The 19,601-nt window shown below is 43.4% G+C and overlaps 4 protein-coding genes across 6 annotated transcripts in view; 2 read left to right on the plus strand and 2 right to left on the minus strand.

The window, feature by feature from the left end:
• Window positions 1-80: 80 nt before the first annotated feature.
• On the minus strand, window positions 81-1,851 carry LOC142955979 (proproteinase E-like). Its single transcript, XM_076097247.1, has 6 exons — window positions 1,790-1,851; window positions 1,549-1,674; window positions 679-815; window positions 419-561; window positions 185-337; window positions 81-98 (listed from the first exon to the last, which is right to left on the minus strand). Exons 1-6 carry the CDS (start codon window positions 1,849-1,851, stop codon window positions 81-83), a joined length of 639 nt encoding a protein of 212 aa, XP_075953362.1.
• A 121-nt stretch (window positions 1,852-1,972) lies between these two features.
• Window positions 1,973-8,532, plus strand: dhx30 (DEAH (Asp-Glu-Ala-His) box helicase 30). The gene is made up of 19 exons (XM_076097688.1): window positions 1,973-2,150; window positions 2,340-2,476; window positions 2,562-2,672; window positions 2,761-3,030; window positions 3,118-3,267; window positions 3,359-3,511; window positions 3,863-4,330; window positions 4,491-4,874; window positions 4,972-5,050; window positions 5,241-5,345; window positions 5,434-5,609; window positions 5,708-5,914; window positions 6,001-6,082; window positions 6,199-6,392; window positions 6,495-6,654; window positions 6,781-6,938; window positions 7,210-7,313; window positions 7,402-7,541; window positions 7,882-8,532. Exons 1-19 carry the CDS (start codon window positions 1,979-1,981, stop codon window positions 8,139-8,141), a joined length of 3,510 nt encoding a protein of 1,169 aa, XP_075953803.1. The 5' UTR covers window positions 1,973-1,978; the 3' UTR covers window positions 8,142-8,532.
• A 448-nt stretch (window positions 8,533-8,980) lies between these two features.
• Window positions 8,981-12,844, minus strand: LOC142956237 (alanine aminotransferase 2). The gene is made up of 11 exons (XM_076097700.1): window positions 12,743-12,844; window positions 12,559-12,648; window positions 12,336-12,444; window positions 11,234-11,367; window positions 10,897-11,140; window positions 10,721-10,800; window positions 10,492-10,628; window positions 9,643-9,817; window positions 9,379-9,534; window positions 9,141-9,253; window positions 8,981-9,071 (listed from the first exon to the last, which is right to left on the minus strand). The coding sequence occupies exons 1-11, from the start codon at window positions 12,842-12,844 to the stop codon at window positions 8,981-8,983; spliced, it is 1,431 nt and encodes a 476-aa protein (XP_075953815.1).
• A 1,688-nt stretch (window positions 12,845-14,532) lies between these two features.
• The window catches only part of sharpin (SHANK-associated RH domain interacting protein), a 17,153-nt gene continuing 12,084 nt past the window's right edge, over window positions 14,533-19,601 (plus strand). For 2 of the 3 annotated variants that reach the window (XM_076097692.1, XM_076097694.1), the window contains exons 1-5: window positions 14,534-15,010; window positions 18,531-18,705; window positions 19,039-19,134; window positions 19,218-19,359; window positions 19,446-19,536. In XM_076097692.1, the coding sequence (XP_075953807.1) occupies window positions 14,744-15,010; window positions 18,531-18,705; window positions 19,039-19,134; window positions 19,218-19,359; window positions 19,446-19,536 (771 nt within the window). In that variant the 5' untranslated portion in view covers window positions 14,534-14,743. Of the gene's footprint in view, window positions 15,011-18,530; window positions 18,706-19,038; window positions 19,135-19,217; window positions 19,360-19,445; window positions 19,537-19,601 lie in introns of all 3 variants that reach the window. The other variant, XM_076097693.1, reaches the window with a different exon arrangement.

The following is a 19,601-nucleotide window of genomic DNA, read 5'->3' on the forward strand; positions in this document are numbered from 1 at the left end:
ATGAAATACAAGACAGATATAACATTAAATGACGTTATACAGTTTATTGTCCGGTCACTTCTGTGGTTATGGAAACTTCTTCAGTTTTGGGCCATGGTCTGAAAAATAGAACAAGATTAAGTTTGTACATTTTACAAACGGCATATAGTTATTATATGGTTGCCATTCACGTGGCTTCCCTCACCTCACTGATCCAGGGGATGAAAGTGGCCACTCGGGTGAAGACTGTGGGCCTCTGTGGGGTGTTACAGCCCCGTCCGTCCACAAAACTAGTCACACCTTCCACATACCACTTACCGTCGCTGCCCTCACAGTTCAGAGGGCCTCCGGAGTCGCCCTGGAAGATCACAGCAGATATTGGAGTAAACTGAACATGGTGTCGTTTGTTTCTCACAAAGCTTGCGTGGTTGTTCCTCACGTGGCATGCTGACTTGCTCTCTCCTCCTGCACAGACCATGGTTGTCTTTGCCGAGCTGCCCCACCAGTCACTCTGACTGCAGGTAGTGTGATCCACCACAGGAAGTAGGGCCTGCTGCAGTGTAGTCGCCCGAGGACCACCAGCTACAGAGACAATGACATGTTAACAGCTGAACATTTGAGTAAAAATAAATTAGATTTACACGGTATAGTGCACTTTAACTCCACATGAGCTGGGCGTTAGCAGACTTCAGGTCTTACAGTAGAGCCGACCCCAGCCTGTGACATAACAGGGCTGGTTGTGGGCGAGCGCAGCGCCGTGCTGAGGCAGGCAGGCCGGCTGAACTTTGTCATTGATGACAGCGTTTGTCTCCAGTTTAAGCAGGGCGATGTCATTCCTATAACAGGATGAAACACAAATAATTAAACATGTCGGTACATTTTCATTGCTCAGAGTCTATTTAACTGTAAAGTGTTTGTTGGCGAATTAATTTAGAAAACTTGGTAACACTTTGTATTAAGCTCCTTGTAAAAAGCAGTAGTTAAGGTAATAAGACCCTTAGATGCTTATTAACATTATAAGGTGTTAATAAGACTATAGAGGTTAATAATAGCATAATAAACATGTCTGTTGTTAGGTAAGACATTTATAACAAAAAGCTTATTTAACTATTAATAAGTGCATAATAACGGATTTATTAACCCCAATGAGGCATTGTTCTTGTAGCTGCAAAAAGCATATAGGTGACTGTTAATAAATACATAATGAAGTATTTATCAAATTTAATAAAACAACAAAAAAGCTTAGTAAAGTTTTTGCATAACAAGTAAGTTATTTACAGTCAATGAATATGTTATAATCCAACAATTACCGTCTTTATGTTGCCACTTATATAGTCTTATAACATATAATAATGTTAATAAGCATCTTTTAATGACTTGTTACCTTTTGACTGAGGCTTATCACAAGGACCTTAATATAAAGAGTTACAGAAAACTTCTATTTACTCAGCTGCTGTTCACCGAACAGTCTCAGGGTAAGTATACTGATGTTTACTGTGTTTCTTAATAATTCACCACAGATCTGGAGCGCTGGAGTGTTTATGTTGAGAAGCGATGATGATGACTTACCCACAAGACACACAGTTGTCGTTCCATTTGGGATGGATGAACATGTTTGCCACCATAATGAACTGTTCAGGTCCCTCCTTCTTGTTGATGTCGTGCTCAGCAAGAACAACCCTGTAGGTGTGGAATCTGGATCGGAAAATATTAAAAGTTCTTAAAAGTTTTTAAGTAAATACCTGGTTGATGAATCGCCTTATATTTTAATTTGAAAACAATTGTTTATCAGAGATGTAAATTACACAACTTTTCCTCACGTGATGCAGCAGTCAAGGGATTACTTTCAGTCGTGCTTTCTTGTACACCCATGAGAAGATGAATATATAACTAAAACAATTCCCCCTCCTCACCACAGGGTGTCGCTGTGATCGCCGGTGTCTTCTTCCGCGCGCTGCCGCAGAAGTACGAATGTAGAAGTACGAATTGTAGTTTAAAGATGGCGCTACCCGGTGTTTTACTCGTGCGACTCAGAGCGTTGTATAATGTTTCCAAACGTGTTCATACAGGAGGCCAAACTGCGTCCAACTGGAGCAGAGAGATGCGGTGGTACAGCACAAAAGCGCGAAGCTTTGAGGAAAGCGGGACACCATATTTACAGACCAAACGAGGTGAGCACAGAGTTAGCGGTTAGCTAACAGGTGACAGCTCGCAGCAGAGATGAACCTCAAGGACATCTATCGTGTATAAACACCACGTTAATGCTCATGTTTCTGTGTCTTTTCCTTCCAGTTAACCTGAGTTTAAAGTGGATATAAGATACCGTTAACCTCACTGTGTGTGTTTTTTTACCTGGTTAGATAACTTGAGCCCAAACCTCCTGAAGGAGTTTCCAGATCCTAAAGGTCTCTTGAATAACACCATCTCCCGGTCACTGGGAGTCAACGACCTGTCCCAGCTCATCCAGTACAGCTGCACGGACAGTGCTGGTGTTAAGGTCAGAACAGCATTATGAGATGGACGACACATCCAGCTAATGGTTCACATATTTAAGCTTTGTACTGTGACTTTTGTTTCTGTAGAAAGCCACTGTCACTCTGCTGTGGCCCTGCAAGATCGAAGAGGAAGGTTTCGCCTCCAAGAAGATCGATGCAGAGCGATTTGCTGCAGCTGCTGCTTGTTTCAAGCTCAGAGTACGACTGTAACGAGCAGACACACATTTCCATGTTGTCTTACCAGCCTGTAGTGGTATTTGACCCCTTCCTCTCTCTTTGTGCACAGGAAATGGGTGTCATTGGTCAAAATAATCAGCTCCCAAAGAGGGGAGCTGGCAGGGGAAGTGGAGGGCTACAATCTCAACTGTATGATAACGAGGAAGAGTCGTGGACAGAAAATGTCCTTGTGCCTAAAGCGAAAGCAGATGACCCGGAACAATGGCTTCCCCCCAAAGAAGACCCCCCCACCATCTCTGAAGCTCTTTCCCTGTTTCCACAACCTAAATCTCTCCTCACCAGGGTCATCCAGGTGGCCACGTCATCCAACAGAATCAGGGTTGGTAGCTCCCGTCCATTGCACAATGAAAGCGAAGCTCTTAACTCGTGTATTCTAAACCGTCTGTCATTCTCTGTCCTCTAACAGGAGATAATTCAGTTCAAAATAACAGGAGGAAAGCTGAAGAAGTGTGACCTGACGCTGCACTGGCCAGAGGAGATGACGTTCTCCGCCACGGCGAGAAACCGAGTGCTGGCAGAGAGGACGGCTGCAGCTCTGGCCTGCATGAAACTGAAGGTGAGGACTATTTTTTGGGAAAACGACTATACCTTCACCTATGTGTTTAGAGCCGTGTTAAAGACATTGCATCGTGTCACCCGGGTTCCAGGAGCTGGAGCTGCTGGATAAAGACAACAACCCGCTGACTCACGCCAAGTACCACCGACAGAAGGTGAGGGAGGCGGGAGAGCGAGAGAGACGCCCCCTCCCCGTGGAAGTCCCAGAATACCTGGAGGAGCACATGAGAGAGTACCTCGCACAGGTCAGTCTTCACCTCACGTGAAAAAGACGGGTATTTTCTTATCATGTGTATCGGCACTACATGGACAAAAGGGAGTCTGGTGCTTTAAAGGTTAATAGCCCAGTAGCCTATACTTTAAAACGGAGATAACAGATTTCAATTTTGCAGCCTTTAAATATGCTTTTAATGATAAAAAATGTCCTCCAGCATCAGCACCTAATGCTCTTGTGGCTCAATTCTCTGGAGCCAGGTTCCAAAAGCCTGCTATAGAAGCTATGCCCATGTTTTTGTAATGTTTGAGGGTTCACATGCCTTTTGGCCGTGATGTATTAATGCTATGTAAAAAAATAACGCCTCATCTTTTTATAAAAGTACCCAGTGGCAACAGAGGTACAGAAGCTTTGGGAGGAAGAAGAGGCCAGAGGACAGCAGGCGGTGAACCAGGAGGATGAGGAGGAAGAGGAGAACCTGACAGACGCCATCACAGGCCGGCCGTACAGACATCTGTCCGAACACGAGGCTCGGCAGCTCAGCGCCCACCTGCAGGAGGAGTGGGAGAGGGTGAGCCCCGGGCTGAGTGTGGTGCTCCCGGTCGATGCCCACCGTCAGCGTGTGATCTCCGAGGTGCAGTCGTCCCGGGTGGTTGTGATCGCCGGTGAGACGGGATGTGGGAAGACGACCCGCATCCCTCGCTTCCTGCTGGAGGAGTCTGTGAGAGGTGGCGAGGGGGCCACGTGCAACGTCCTGGTGACCCAGCCTCGCCGGATCAGCGCCGTGTCCGTGGCCCAACGTGTTGCTCATGAGATGGGTCCAGCTCTGAAATCCTCTGTGGGATATCAGGTAGAGACAAGTTTATAGTTTACAATCAGCTTTAGCCTCTCTAGAGGGAGCAGTTCAACTAGTAGAGCTTGTTCCTTCCTTTGCTATACCATCGATATTAAGGTTATTCACATTAGTGAATGAATATGTTTGTAAAGAAGTAATACTTTCCTGTGCGTAGGTGAGACTCGAGAGCCGACCACCAGAGCGCAGCGGAGGAGCCTTGCTCTTCCTCACAGTGGGCGTCCTGCTGAGGAAGCTGCAGTCCAACCCGTCCCTGAAGGGAATCAGCCACGTGGTGGTGGACGAGGTCCACGAGAGGGACGTCAACACGGACCTGCTGCTGGCCCTGCTGCGCTCCAGCCTAAAGGAGAACCCCGACCTACGAGTGGTGCTTATGAGCGCCACCGGGGACAAGCAGAGGCTGTCCGAGTACTTTGGGGGCTGCCCAATTGTTAAAGTGCCCGGATTCATGCACCCGGTGAAGGAAAAATACCTGGAGGACGTGCTGAGTGAGATGGGACGCCCGCTGCCAGCGCAAAAGAGAGTGGAGACAGACAAGCGGGTGAGACTGGAGTCTGTAAAGTGTCTCCACTTCAGTGTGTAAAGTTTATTTTCTCTTGTCTTGTGTTCTCATGACTTTGTATTTTATCTTGTTTAAGGGAGGAAGAGAAGATGTCACGCCAGATGCGGATTTAGTAGCTGATGTAATCGAGCATATTGACAGATGTGGAGAGCCAGGTAACCAACAGACTCATCTTTTTCTGACTCATTCTGAAAAGAGGGATCTAAATATGTAGCTTAACATGTTGAGAGACAAGCAGTAACTAAACACAACAGCAAAGGATCTATACGTTTGTTAACTCCAAGTGTGACTGTCTCATATAAGAAGCCCGTTTTGACCCTAACTTGAAATCCCTTCATGCTTCAGGTGCGGTGTTGTGTTTCCTCCCTGGATGGCAGGACATCAGGGCTGTTCAAGAGAAACTGGAGGGGAGGCCACACTTTTCCTCCGGCTCACAGATGATCTTACCATGTAAGAGAGCGCCGACAGATGTACAAAGACTGGTCTTTTGTCCTCTAAGTGTAGAGATTTATCATTTCATTTACCCGTTTTCTTTTAGTGCATTCCAGTTTATCAGTGTCAGACCAGCAGGCGGTGTTCCAGCGCCCCCAAGTGGGCCAGAGGAAGATCGTCCTCGCCACTAACATTGCAGAGACTTCCATCACCATAGATGACATCGTCCACGTGGTGGATGCAGGAACTCACAAAGAACACAATTATGACCCACGGACTAAGGTCAGTATCGAACGTTTCAATGTAAACCGTTTTAACATCTGCAAAGACTAAGCTCTGAGAGAATAGTCCAATCTGGTTTTTTTTTTTTTTTTTTCCAGGTCTCCTGTCTGGACACAGTTTGGATATCACATTCTAATGTCACTCAAAGAAAGGGGAGAGCAGGGCGATGTCAGCCGGGACAGTCCTACCACCTGTTCCCTCGACAGCAGCTGGAGTCCATGACCCCCTTCCCCATCCCCGAGATCCTGCGCACGCCGCTGGAGAGTTTAGTCGTGCAAGCCAAAATCCACAGTCCTAACTGCAAGGTACTGAAACAACAACAACAATGGCTTTTATGTATTTTTTAATCTGTTATTTTGTGTTTTAATGACGTGTGTGTGTTTGTGTGGAGGCTGTAGATTTCTTATCCCAAGTGTTGGACAGTCCAGAGCGAGAAGCTGTGAGCGAGGCTGTCCGAAATCTACAAGACATTGGTGAGTGATGTCCTGGATTGCATGGTGAGATGTTAAACCATGGTGTGTGTGTGTGTGTGTGTGTGTGTGTGTGTCTCTAAATTGACATGTCTATGCTGTCAATGTTTTCTCTGTAGGAGTCTTGGACAAGACGGAAACCCTGACGCCTTTAGGAGAGCGTGTCTCCTGCATGTCGTGTGACCCTCGTCTGGGCAAAGTGCTGGTCCTCAGTGCCATGTTCAGATGTGTTCTGCCCATGCTGTCTGTGGCGGCCTGTCTGACCAGAGACCCTTTCTACAACAGCCTCCAGAACAGAGCCCTCGTCAACAAGGTGAGATGTTTTAAAAGAACAGATCTGACTTTGGGAAAACAGCACAAAGTGTAATAAATTAGAGTTCGGTACCATTCAGTCGTCTGGGTTCTGTTTGTCCAGGTCAAAGGGAATCTGAGCCGCTCCAGCTACAGCGACTATCTGGTGTTTATTCGAGCTGTGCTGGGCTGGAGGAGACTTCAGCATGAGGGGGACCGGGAGGACCGGGATGAGTATCTGTACAAACACACTTTGTCCAGGTTCAGCCTTCGATTCATCAATGGTTAGTTTGAAGCGCTCACGGTCATTTCCGTCGTACATTGTCTGCATCTTAAATCACTTCTTCTTACCCGTTTTTTTTTTTTTTTTTTTTACTTTTCACAAAACTGTTTCTGTTCTTGTGCTGCAGGTCTCATCTCTCAGTTCAGCGACAACCTGAATGAAGCCGAGCTGGTGACTCGTGCCAGCGAGTGCCAGCGTTCCAATTCTCTCTACAACGAGCACAGCAACCAGGACGAGCTGCTTAAAGCTGTGCTGCTGGCCGGACTCTATCCCAACCTCATTCAGGTACGTGTGGCAACAGACCAGTCTGTTCTTCTGCTCTGCGCCATCAAAGGTTAAAGCAACATTGTGAGATTTAAACATGAGCTCTTACTGTAAGGATGAAGGTTTGTCTTTAATTGTCTATTTCTGTGCTGAAGTTGTTTATAAGTTGATCCATTTTTTGCTACGGTTGTCTTTCTAAAACCTTCTTGCAGCTGTCGGGGTCAAAGCCAACATTATACGTTCCAGCATCACAAGGATAAAAAAAAAAAAACTTTTTTTTTTTTTTCCTCAGGTGAAGAAAGGACTTGTGACCAAAGGAGGACGCTTTCGCCCCAACAGCATGTGTTTCCGCACGCACAATGGGCCGGTGGTGCTTCACCGCGCCTCAGTCAACAGGTCTGAAAACGCTCCAAAATTCAACTACAGCAGTTTGTTGTGACTTTCGTTCTGCGTGTTTAACTTATTGTCTTGTTTTGTTTTGTAGGGGAAAAGAAGAGCTCCCGAGTCGCTGGTTGACCTTTTTCAGCGCTATCCAGTCCAACGGGAACGTTTTCATCAGAGACTCTTCTACAGTCCATCCACTCGCCCTGCTGCTGCTCACAGACTGTGATATCACAGAGACAGGTAGGACACGTACTGCTGTCTATTGAAAGAGGTTTAATAGAGAGGCAAAGTCCGGCCCCTTCCGGTAGACCACCATTGGACCCTATTTCAGGAAAGAAAAGTCAACGCTAGAGAGACAAATAATTTCTTGATCCTGGTCCAATTCAGAAATGAATTACATGCATAATGTTTGTCAATTTAAAAGATCATTTTGCAACATGTCAGACACTTATTAGTAGTGCCATATTACCGCTAATAGTTCCCCCTGAATCGTACACTCTGGACCCTTTGAATGTTATCACCCTCTTAGATTTCCAGTAAATGCTCGTCTCTTCATGAATAACTCTCTCTCATGTCCCAGTGAAGGGAGACCGAGTGGAAGTGTCATTTCCTGGACGCTCTCTGGTGCGCTGCGAGTTGTCAACTAAGACCTGGGAGCTGCTGTGGGAGCTACGCACTTCCATTCAGACCATGCTGTACCGCAACCTCAACAATCCCAGCAACGCAATCGCCAACTCCTCTCAAGACGGAAAGCTCATCGCCTTACTCGTGGAGCTGCTCAACAATACAGACTCTGACTCTTCGGCTCAGAGCCACGACAGTGACAGCGAGGTGGATTGATGACGCTGAGCACCTTGTACCCGAGTACGTTGGATCTGCTGGCTGGTACAGACAAACCAAAGAGGTTGATGGTGTCCCATTTATATGTTGTTTTCTTTAAAGGAAGAACTTGAGTACTTAGTCAATACTTGACTTGAAGAGCAGAAACCCAGAGTGGACTATTGTCTGCTACAGTTACTGTTAAGGTAAATCATAAACTCCTATATGGTGTGAGGAAATCCATTGGTTTGGAGTTTGGACTGTGGTTTACTGCATTTGTATTTGCTTTCTGAAAAGCAGAAGTTGAATTTTACCCAGAACTCTCGGATCATTGCCTAAAGGTCATTAAAACAGACTGCATGCAATAAATGATGTCGTATTTATTGCAATAAATATTAAAATGCCAACATGAGAAAAATGATCAGATCTCTTTTATTGTTTGAATGAATTATTGAGCTGCAGATAGTGAGAACAGAAAATAACTCTAGTGTTTACCGAAACGTCCCGAACACAGCAGCAGAAGAAGAAAAGAGAATACAGGCAGAGTCTCTGTAGATACAAACAGCACCACACACTTCTAGTGGACCATAAGTGATGATTGAGAGGGATTATATATTGTACTTTAGGAAATCGTTGCATATTAACCTTTACATTAGTCATTTAGCGGACGCTTTTATCCAAAGCGACTTACAATTCAGATTCTATCACACCGTAGGCACAGCTATGGGAGCAATTTTGCAGTTAAGTGTCTTGCTCAAGGACACATCGACATGCGACTAGTGATGCCGGAGTCGGGGATCGAACTGCCGATCCCCTGATTGAAGGACGGCACTGCTCCCCACTTAGCCACCGTCGGCCGTTTAAGAAAAATCTTTCATAAACTGTGTGTGAAAGCTGCTCAGGCGCCTCAGCAGTTCTTCCATAACGTCTTCAGGGACCATAATGCAAAACCTGCAGAAAGAAAGGAGGTTTTAAGGTTGTTTTCATTCAGGATAACGATGCTTGGTTTACATGATGTACCTGAAGTGGTAGGTGCCTTCCTTTGGCTCATATTCACAACCAGGACCGACGAACACACCGGCCTCTTCCAGTAGTTTGATGCAGTAGAAGACATCTGGTTGCATTCCCATTTCCTAAAATAGCCGAAGGTGTAAGATATTTTAGAAGTGCTCCCTCAGATATGTGACAAATTGGTTTTAATAATGATATTGCTCTGATCTTGCAGTGTGCACTTGGTTCTATGAGAGAGTATTGTAACCTTGGCCTTCTGAATGGCTTTAGGTGGAAGGTGCAGTCTGGGGAACCCGAATGCTCCTCCTTCCACGGGCTGGCAGCAGATCCCCGGCAGACTGTTGACGACCTCAAAGACTCTCTTTACATTATGAACCAGCGTGGTCCGGATGTGTTGTGTCTCCTGCAGAAGTTAAAGGCAACAACAAAAGAAATGTCAAACCATTATTGAATTTCAGGCTATTAGACATCCTGCGAAATAGTAATCTGAACTGCTCATCTCTGGTCTCACCTCACTGTAAAGTGGGTATGAGGGATCTCCTGGTTGTGGAGGGTTCGTCAACAGATCCAGGGCAAACTGACCCAACACAGGTGCACAACTGTCCTTTGAGAACAGTTTGAAGATGTATTTCATGACCGCGGGGTCCAGATTCACCAGCTCCACGTAGCCACCACGCAGACCACACCTGGTGGGAGAGAGAAGAGTCCAATTAGTAGTTCTGGAGATCTCAGTCAAATCTTTTTTGTAGATCTCAAAGTTTCCATTTTTGAGGCACTTTAAAGGGACAGTCCACCCTAAAATAAAAAAATGTCTTACTCACCTGTTGTGCTATTTATCAATCTAGATTGTTTTGATGCGAGTTGCCTAGTTTTGGAGATATCGGCCGTAGAGATGACGGCCTCCTCTCCGATATAATGGGACTCTATGACACTTGGCTTGCGGTGCTCAAAGGGTCAAAAATACATTTGGAAACTCTCACAACAAGATCTGTGGATTATCTTGAGTAACGAGGTCATGACTTCTGGAAAGAGACATTGCTGTTGAGTTTTTCAAAAGTATTTTTTGGTGCTTTTTGTCCCATTATATTGGAGAGATGGTCGGTATCTCCAACACTAGGACTCTCACACCAAACCCATCTAGATTGATAAATAGCACTGCAGCTAAAAGGAAAAATACGACCCTTTTAAGGACTTCTTGTCTCGTCAATCTTGAGGTGAGATTATTTTGCCAGCTACTGTTTCCAAGGTCTTGAATTAACTTTCTATTAATTACAACTAGGCCTTTGTCTTAAATTGCATTTCTGCGACTTTTGTGAGGACCACCTAGCACAACTTCAGCGACTCATCAGGATTGACGTACTCTCCCATGAAGCCTTTGGATGCCGAGTGGAAGGAGGCCAGCTCCACTGTGTCTGAAAGAGGAGGACCCATCTCTGACAGAACCCTCTTGTAAGAGACAAACTCACTTTTTTCCCCATAAACACAGTCCTGATAGACCTGTGCAGATGAACACACAGAATATTCAAATGTTTATTTCCACAATGTTTATGAATTTCTCTGGATAGAGGAGGATGCTTTAAGACGTCCACCTCATCAGCCAGAAGGAAGAGCCTCTTCTCTGAAGCGAACCGGATCACCTCTTGCATTGATTTCCTGCTTTGAACATGACCTACAGGCAACGTGGCAGAAAAACACAATCATGTGATACATATTCTTTAAAACACCAAAAATATACTTTATGTCATGTTTAATGAGGCTTTACTACCCGTGGGATTCCCAGGGTTGATGACATACAGAGCTACAGGCTTGCAGACTCCCTTTGCAGATTTCAGCGCTCGGTGCAGCTCCTCCACCTGCAGCTCCCAGCCCTGCTCCTCACGGAGGCTGTAGGGAACAGCAACTGCCCCCAGCCCGATCATGGACAGATTGGAAGTGGAGTAGCACGGCATCGGAGTCAGCACACCTGTTCTGGGTGAAGCCTTGCTGTTCACCAAGACGTTGAGAATATTCTAATAAGCACAGGAGAAGATGTTAATGTTAACTCGAAGACGAGGAGGAGACAGTACGTAATATTACAACATGTCCGTGATAATGATTGTTACCATGAGTGCCCACTGTGAGCCGGGGCTGATGTAAATGTTTTCAGGGTAAGATGGAGCACCGCCGTCTCGTCTCGTTATGAATTCGGAGATTCTGTGAAGTATTTGTGAAATACCCGCTGTGGCAGTGTAAGCACCTGAAGAAGTAACACAGGACAGCTGAGGTGACACTGTAGAGCAGCATATTATTATTGTAATATTTTTGTTTTTTTATCTCTATATTATAAGCTATATCATACCATGTTTTCTATTTCTATTACATATATTTCATAGTATTTTATAGAGTGGGAATATTACATATACTGTGTGTTTACAGTATTTCTTTAGACATACCATACATTTGTATTTTTATTGTATTCAGTAATCATATTTTTACTTATACATCTACGCTTATAGTATGTAGAGTAGGCGACACACATCACTGCTGGAGTTGCACAAATATTTTCTCAATGCATTTATATACAGTAGTCTTAAGTATTGTCATGTTTATTTCCACCTCTTATATATGTAATGTCTTAACTGGCTGCAACTAACGATTATTTTCAAAATCAATTCATTTTTGGTCAGTAAAGAATTAGTGAACAATAAAGAATGAAGATCAATATAACCTAAAACATTTTCAAATAACTTTTTTTTTGTTTTATTTTGACCAACAATTCAAAACACCAAATGATATAAAACCAAACAGAGCAACATATTCTCTCATTTGAGAAACTGAAACAATCAAATGATTGAATTTTTATTCAATTAACTTAAATCAACTTCGCTTAAATGTAAGCCAAAAAAGGAAAACAAAAAAAAAAATCATAACTTGAATCTATCCAAATTGCAAAAAGAAAAACTCACTTACATACATATGATGGTCTGCAGACAGTTTTGCCTTCATTTGCCCGACTTTAACATGTCTGTGTCTAAGATTACTGCCGCCACTTTATTACCACAAATGTGAATTGAATTTTGTTTGTCGTTTTCAAAAGATTTAAATATCACACTAAACACAATTAGCATGGCAGTAGACACTGAGTTGTGTTTGTTTGTTCTTTTGTAATTTCAGTGAGCTGACTCTTATACATTTTCATTTTAATACCACATACACTGCTCTTACCGACGCTCCCTCCAGCACAGGCCTTAAGCAGCATCTGAGCCCTCTGTCTGACGTCCACTGGCAGTTTGTCGCTGTCCACAAGCTGAGGGTAAATACATGCGGCAAGAACCTGCAAAACATGAAGGCATTAGAGTAAGATAGAGACTTTTAGCCAAAAGAAGATGCATTAACCTGCACGCGCAGTTTTAATACAGTTTGCAGATCTTTGAAGGTCACTAATTACCTGTCGGACAAATGTCAGAGGCTTCACACCGGCTCTGTGCGGGTCGCCCATGCAGACATCTATCAATTCTTTGTATGGCTTTCTCATTCCCTGTGGACAGGTGAATTAAAAGCACAAGCACAGGTTGGAAAGCTTAATCCTGAATCCATATTGTAAATGTGTCAATAACTTTTTATAGCTTTACCTGACTGAGCTCTTCCTTGATCTGGTTTGCTCGTCTGGCTAAGACTGCATACTGTAACTTCATGTTCTTCGCATTTGGACTGATCTCCTGCAGGACAGACATTCTAGATAATTATTCTGCACTTCTCTCAGACCAGTGACTGTCTTGCTGAGCTGTGTCTCGCTGTACTTGCTGAAAGTTTAATTATTTGCATGTAGACAGGATTTCTAGTTAAACATTTACATGGAAGATATGTGGCAGTTGGTGTCTTATTAACAGTCAGTGCAGATTAGTGACAACCTGCCTTGTCAGTATGGAATTGAATCGTACTTTCTCAGAACGCTGCAGCTCGAGTCCTCACTAAGACCAAGAAAGTGGATCACATCACTCCAGTTCTGAGGTCTTTGCACTGGCTTCCTGTCCAACAAAGAATTTACTTTAAAATCCTGCTGTTGGTTTATAAAGCACTGAATGGTTTAGGGCCAAAATACATCTCTGATCTGCTGCTGCCTTATGAACCATCCCGACCCCTTAGGTCGTCTGGGACTGGTCTACTTTCTGTTCCCAGAGTCAGAACTAAACATGGAGAAGCAGCGTTCAGTTTTTCTGCTCCACATATCTGGAACAAAGTCCCAGAAAGCTGCAGGTCTGCTGAGACCCTCAGCTCCTTTAAATCAAGATTGAAGACTTTTCTGTTTGCTGCTGCCTTTAATTGAACCACATTCAACGATATTAATCAATTTCTGCATTTTACTACTGTATTTTATTTCTTACACTGCTTTTTAGTGTTTTAATGACTGTTTTTAATGTTTCAATGAATGTTCTTAATTGTTTTTAAATCTGCTTTTCTTTTGCCTTATGTTTTGATGCTTTTAATGGTTTTATGTGAAGCACTTTGAATTGCCTTGTTGTTGAAATGTGCTATACAAATAAACTTGCCTTGCCTTGCCTTTCTCATATATGTTTACTCTTGGTCCTGACTGTACGTGACACCTGCTGAAACTACAAGTACCTTCTCTGAGACTTCCCCATTTATTACATTAAGCTCAATTACTGCAATGCATTTCTCTCAGGTGATCACAAAATGTCTATAAATAAATTACAGTTAGTTGGTAATAAATTACCAATTAGATTCACTCACACAAATGAAGACATGCTCGCGTCACGCAACCTGTTGCAGTTCTGCCTGGCAGCTTCTGGAGTAATGAATCCTGGGGATTAGTAAGCTTTCAAAAGACATTTTAGTGACAATTGCAAGTTCAATTTTGCAATTGAGTCTTTCAGGGATCCCCCTCCCCCTATTTCAGAAACTGGCTACAGTAGTTGTTACTGTACCACAAACTTAGACAAAGAACCACAGAAAAGTGAAATGTCTTTCTTTTTATTACAATAAAATGAATAGAAATTGTTGAAATCATATGTTAATTAATGCTCTTTCCAGTCAGGAGATATGTGTAGATGGGAGTCCAAAGTATTCATTGGAATATCATAATATCTGTCTTAGGGTGGCCTTCATTGTAAAATAGATTAATTGTAAGCCATTCATGTGTCATTTTATTAACTAATTAAGCCTCATTATAATTCAAAATGATTATTCTGGTTTTTAAACAAATGTTAGTGGTTATTTTAATCTACAGCTGTTTTCTTCTGTTGTTCTGCCGTTCAAAAAACAAACAAAATTAAATTGAAATTAATATATAAACACTATATTTCTTCGACTGTATTTTTTAATATCCTTTTGAGAAGTGCTTTATTATGTCCGGATGTTTCACGGCCAAGTTTCTCCACGGACATAAATAAAAGACGTACCGCCGCACTTCCTGTTTTGTTTTTATTTCACTCCGGTCTACTCGGGTCGGGTAGCTATGGAAGAATTCGCGGGGCGAGGAGACAACGACAGCCTGCCCGCGAAGAAACGCGCTCTCTTCAGACATCGGTGAACCAAACAGAAGCAGCGGGGCAGCAGTAACACCTGCCGCGGGGCTTCAGACATCCTCACTCTGCCTTTTGGAGTCCGCGGACATGGCGCTCAGCTCCGGCGGCTGGGCTCCCCCGACCCCGGTCCCTGCCCCGTCCCAACAGGCTGCATGCGGCGGCGGGCCTGCGCTGACGCCGTGCTGTAGTACTGTTTTAATGTCAGTCCGGGTTTCGGTGTGCCATTCCGGGATCCGGCCCCTGTGCCTCCCCGGGGCAGGCAGCGAGGCTCTGCGGCTCCAGCTCAGCATGGACCCGAGCCGGGCCGGAGAGTTCAGACTGGCGCTGCGAGACACGAGCGGAAACCGCAGTGTGGTGAGATTTCACACGTACACATGTGTTGTTTACAAGGTGTGCTGTCGTTACCCGCTTACATATGCTTATGATGAACCACCTTCCTGAGTCACATTCATATTTTATACCAGTAAAGGCCTGAACACGCCATTTTATGGATCACTACAATCCAGCTCCACAGATTCAGATTTAGGGATAAAATCACACCAGATTTCATTCACACACCATCCGATACATTCCTCCAACTACTCTGAGGATCTATTGTATGATGGAGACATTGTTTTTAGTTACCAATACTGTAGTTAAGAGGGTTTTCTTTTTTTAGTTTCACTTTCATTTTCGGTCTTCCCATAACTACTACACATTCAGGTTTATTAGAATCATAACATCATCAGAGAATGTTCTTACAGGCGAGGCCTTGTATTGGTCACATGCAGCATGACAAGCTTATAAAGCAAGTGTCATGACACTTATCACTCTTTGTGTTGTTGAATGTCCTCCCTTCAAATTATTTCTATCATCTGAGAAAATCTAATGCTTCACATACACACTCTGGTCACAGTGTATGAAAGCACATTTCTACCGACCAGAGTCATTAACACTGATCCACCATGTTGTAATAATGCTGATAGCTTAACTTCCAGGACCCAGAGAGGGTGTTAATATTATTTAAATTACTCCCAAACGGTCGACTCTATCTCAGCATCGGCCTTGTAAGATTAGGACTGATTGAAACAATAGTTTGTTTGTTTTCAATCATGAAATGGTCGTAAGAAATGTCAATGTTAACATGTGTTTAGTTTAGCTTATTTCTTTATTTTACACAATTTAAACAATAAAATAAAAATAAACAAACATAACAGAGATGAATAATATCACAGAGCAGGAAGAGGCAAAAAGCCAACTGGGCTTATTTGAAGCCTCCACCGATATAATATTAAAATATCACAATATTACAGAGAACATGAAATTAATATGAATAAGATATGACTACGTAAAATATTATTGATGTTTTTACAATATATTAAATATGATAATATTTTTAATTCAGTTACTTTTTAAGCATCACACCATAAAGCTGAGTCTGACGAGTTGAGATGTTCCTCTGTTCAGAGGATGACATCTCTTGATGTAACACACGATTCCTTTGGCGCCCCCCTCAGACCTAACATTTCATTTGCAGCGAGTGGTAAATATCTGTGAAAAGTGACGAGTTTCTCTTTAAAGAGCATTAAAGCCTTCTAGAGCCACCAGTGTGGTAGGCCTACCTGTTAAAGGAGCATTTAAACGATTTAGTATTGAACCTCTTTAAAGTCGTGGACTCACAAAAGAAAGATTGTTTTTTTTTGTTATGTGGTCACCATTGAAGCAACAGAGGCTGAAGTATCCCAACTTGTAATTCCTAGTAAACGTCTTTCAAACTCTACCCTTCATTAGCAGACTAGCTGTTAAAATGTTTCCGTCTGAGACAGACGCGCTCCTCCGACTTTAACTGTTTTAACAGGTTGAGTAGTTCTCCTCTTGACAGGCAAACTGATCCTCATCAGTCAAAATGGTGGAAAGCCTTTTTAAATACCAAAATGACCGATAACTATCAAAAGTAAGCATGTGTCGGTTGATCTGACATGATGGAGTCGTATCTGGATCCTTCTCACCACATACTGTGTCTGCTGTAACGTCTCCAGAGGGGAAACCGTGAGCCAATTATTCAAATCACAGAAAAGTGATCTGCTACCATTTTAATATCAACTTTAGTTTTTTGATTCCAAATATTTGCTGGTTAAAGCTTCTCAGATAAACTTCATATTTGGAAGGATTACCGCTGCGGCCCAGGACCCTCAAAAAATCTTTAAGAACGATATGTATATTTTGGGGAAGTAAGGAAGCAGAGCAATGTACGGCTGTGGACGGGGTCAGCAACAAAACATATGTTAGCCACCTAAAAAAAGGCCCACTTTATAAAATCTGTATTAATTTAATATTACATTTATATGCTCTCATCAAAGCCACCGGACTCCATTGACAAAAACATTACTTTTACCTTTCAGAACATGAACGTTGCTGTTCCACGTTTGTTTAGTTTGCTTGTGTGACTTTGGTGAATCTGAACTAACCCTTTAAAACACAAACAAACTAACGGATCGAGGCAGCGGTCGACCATCAACGCCCGTGTTCTGTGAGGTAGAAGGACTGTTTTTGTCAAAGAAGTCTGGTGGCTTTGAAGAGGACGATGTAGTGGCTTCAGTTCCCCGTCAAAAGGCTTCTGACTGCAACGTAAAGCAGTGAAAATATTCCAAATACAGCGCACACACACGGCAGTACTTTGCTTCAGTGCTGGTCCTCCTGTCTGTTTCTCTAAACTGGGGGCATGACGACCACAATCTACTGTAGTGATACTTCAAGTACCTCATACAACCCCACTGAACTATCCCTCTGAGGTAAAACAAGCCCCACTGAGACACATTTCAGTACAAGAAAGTTCTTCTTCTCTCTCAGTATTAGGGTTGATTACTGTGCATTCCCTGCAGACGGGCGTTCTTGATTGTGTGTGAAGTTGACCTTACATTGAACTCTGTCTGTCTCCCCAAATTCCAAACTTTACTCGCTTTGTTTTGACACGTTCGTTATTCTGCCGTGATCCTAAAAAAAACATCTGACGGGCTTCGGTTTTGGGCTTTTCATCTTTGTAGAATCTCAAAGCAGACAGAAACCCCCCCCGACACTGAGACGCTTCTTCATTTGCATACTTTCACTTTGATCCCAGCTTCTTTCAGCTCGTCTGTCTGAGCTGGCAGACTGTTCGCACACAATCACATCAGAGTATAAATAGACTCTCTGGCAGGAGGAGAATCCCTCTTTGCTGCTTTCTTCTTCCCACAACAGACTCCAGCGCCCTGATGGAGCCGCGGTGAACGTTAGAGGGCAGGTTATGTGTTTTTCATTTGTCGGGGGATTATATCCTTTTCTCATGCTAATACTCTTGCAAAGTGTATTGCAGTTTTCACCCACATTTTGTACTTCATCTGTTTTCCGTGTTCATAACAAATGTAATGGATATAGATGCTGAAGAAAAGGTCGTAATTGCAAATGCCCAAAGCTGCCTTCATGCTTTAGAGTCAAAATGATCAGATGATTAATGGATTAGTCCACAAACGGGAAACTAATATGCACGTATTTGATACTTTATTATATGAATATCTATTGATTTGCTAGTAAATTGATTATCTTTTGAATTTTTGACTGTTGGTTTGATGAAAGTCTACATTTAAAATGTCACCCTGGACTTAAGACATTATAAAGACTAAACAATAATCCATTAATTGAAAAAATAATGAGCAGATTAGATGGTAATGAAGATAGTTGCAGCCCTCCAAAGCCCACTGGACTTAAAATCAAACAACTAGAACTTTTGAATTTGGATTAATTGACTTTTAACAAACGTTTTCTGTGTTTTTATTTTTGTAAAAGTTATTAATTGAAGTTGTTTATGCCTAACAACTGAGCCGTTTGAGATGAACTCCTTTCTGTTTTTCCCTCTCAGTTCATCGCGGAGTTTGATCTGCGCTCGGTGCAGTACGAGGTCAAATCCCCTCGCTCCCACGAGATGCGTCTCGCTGCTCCGCCTCACGACTGCATCCGCTTCAACTTCCGCTGCGACCGCGAGGCCGAGGAGTGGGCCACGGTGGTGATGTCCTCCCTGAGAGAGGCGCATCGAGGTCAGTTTGACGATTTCTTTACTGCCCGACCTGCTTTATTCACGACCAGATGTGATTTCTGTTGAAAAGGACAGATGTTGAAAATGTAACGGATTGTTAGACTGAAAAGTGATTTAATTTAGTCAAAATGTTCTCTTTTCATTTTGTCAGCTATTTTCTATTTTAGTCTTGTCTAGTCTCGTGTCAAATGTCATTTTTCATCAGATTATATTGAATATTTCAGTCAATGTAGTCCAGATGATCCTGATGTGATATCTATTCATACTGGAGCGTGTTGACAACAGCCTGTTTTTACCACTTTTGAAACACCGTGTATGTTTCTCCTCTTGACAGTTGCAAATATCAACACATGTGAATCCGACGGCAGACACGACGACGCAGCAGCAGCAGCTACGGAGCAGTGGAGCTCAGCCTCGCTGCCGCTCACTGGTGGGTTTATCTGTTTACCTCTTTCTCTGTGTGCTCTAAAAATGTCACTCTTCAACGTTCTTTGTGTTTTTATTTTATTTTAGAGGAGCTGTGCTTGGAGCTCGCCAGGGCGATTGAAGCCGGCGACACTCAGGCCGCTTCACAGCACGCGTCGGCTCTGGCTCGGCAAAAAGCAGCGCTGGCCATTCAGCTCTCTGAAAAGAGCTACGCAGAGGGAGCGCTCAGGTGAGGAGGGAGGAGTGTCGGGCTCAGGAGTTCTTGCTTCCAGGTTTTGTGTTTTTGCAACTTATAGCGCCGTGTCTGTGTTGCAGTTTATCTGTGGTAGTGGAGGATGTTTCGTCGTCCTGTTGTGTCACAGTGAAAGTCTTTCCTTACATGACCGTGGCTGCACTCAAGCAACAGGTTAGAACATAGTCTTTTAACTCATTACTTGACAGGTGACGTAGGTTTTCCTTCACTAACTCCCC

Source organism: Anarhichas minor, unplaced genomic scaffold (assembly GCF_050575085.1).
Source record: "Anarhichas minor isolate MPS153535 unplaced genomic scaffold, ASM5057508v1 ptg000024l, whole genome shotgun sequence".
Lineage (NCBI taxonomy): Eukaryota > Metazoa > Chordata > Actinopteri > Perciformes > Anarhichadidae > Anarhichas > Anarhichas minor.

Coding starts and splice junctions, on each gene's coding strand:
- LOC142955979 (XM_076097247.1), bottom strand. CDS start 1,851: ATGGGTGTACAAGAAAGCACGACTGAAAGTAATCCCTTGACTGCTGCA. Junction 1,675..1,789: donor GCTGCATCACGTGAGGAAAA/GTTGTGTAATTT, acceptor TTTCCGATCCAG/ATTCCACACCTACAGGGTTG. Junction 338..418: donor AGAGCAAGTCAGCATGCCAC/GTGAGGAACAAC, acceptor GTGATCTTCCAG/GGCGACTCCGGAGGCCCTCT.
- dhx30 (XM_076097688.1), top strand. CDS start 1,979: ATGGCGCTACCCGGTGTTTTACTCGTGCGACTCAGAGCGTTGTATAAT. Junction 5,346..5,433: donor CTCACAGATGATCTTACCAT/GTAAGAGAGCGC, acceptor GTTTTCTTTTAG/TGCATTCCAGTTTATCAGTG. Junction 5,610..5,707: donor ATTATGACCCACGGACTAAG/GTCAGTATCGAA, acceptor TTTTTTTTCCAG/GTCTCCTGTCTGGACACAGT.
- LOC142956237 (XM_076097700.1), bottom strand. CDS start 12,844: ATGTCTGTCCTGCAGGAGATCAGTCCAAATGCGAAGAACATGAAGTTA. Junction 12,445..12,558: donor CTCTGACATTTGTCCGACAG/GTAATTAGTGAC, acceptor CATGTTTTGCAG/GTTCTTGCCGCATGTATTTA. Junction 10,801..10,896: donor CAACCCTGGGAATCCCACGG/GTAGTAAAGCCT, acceptor CGTTGCCTGTAG/GTCATGTTCAAAGCAGGAAA.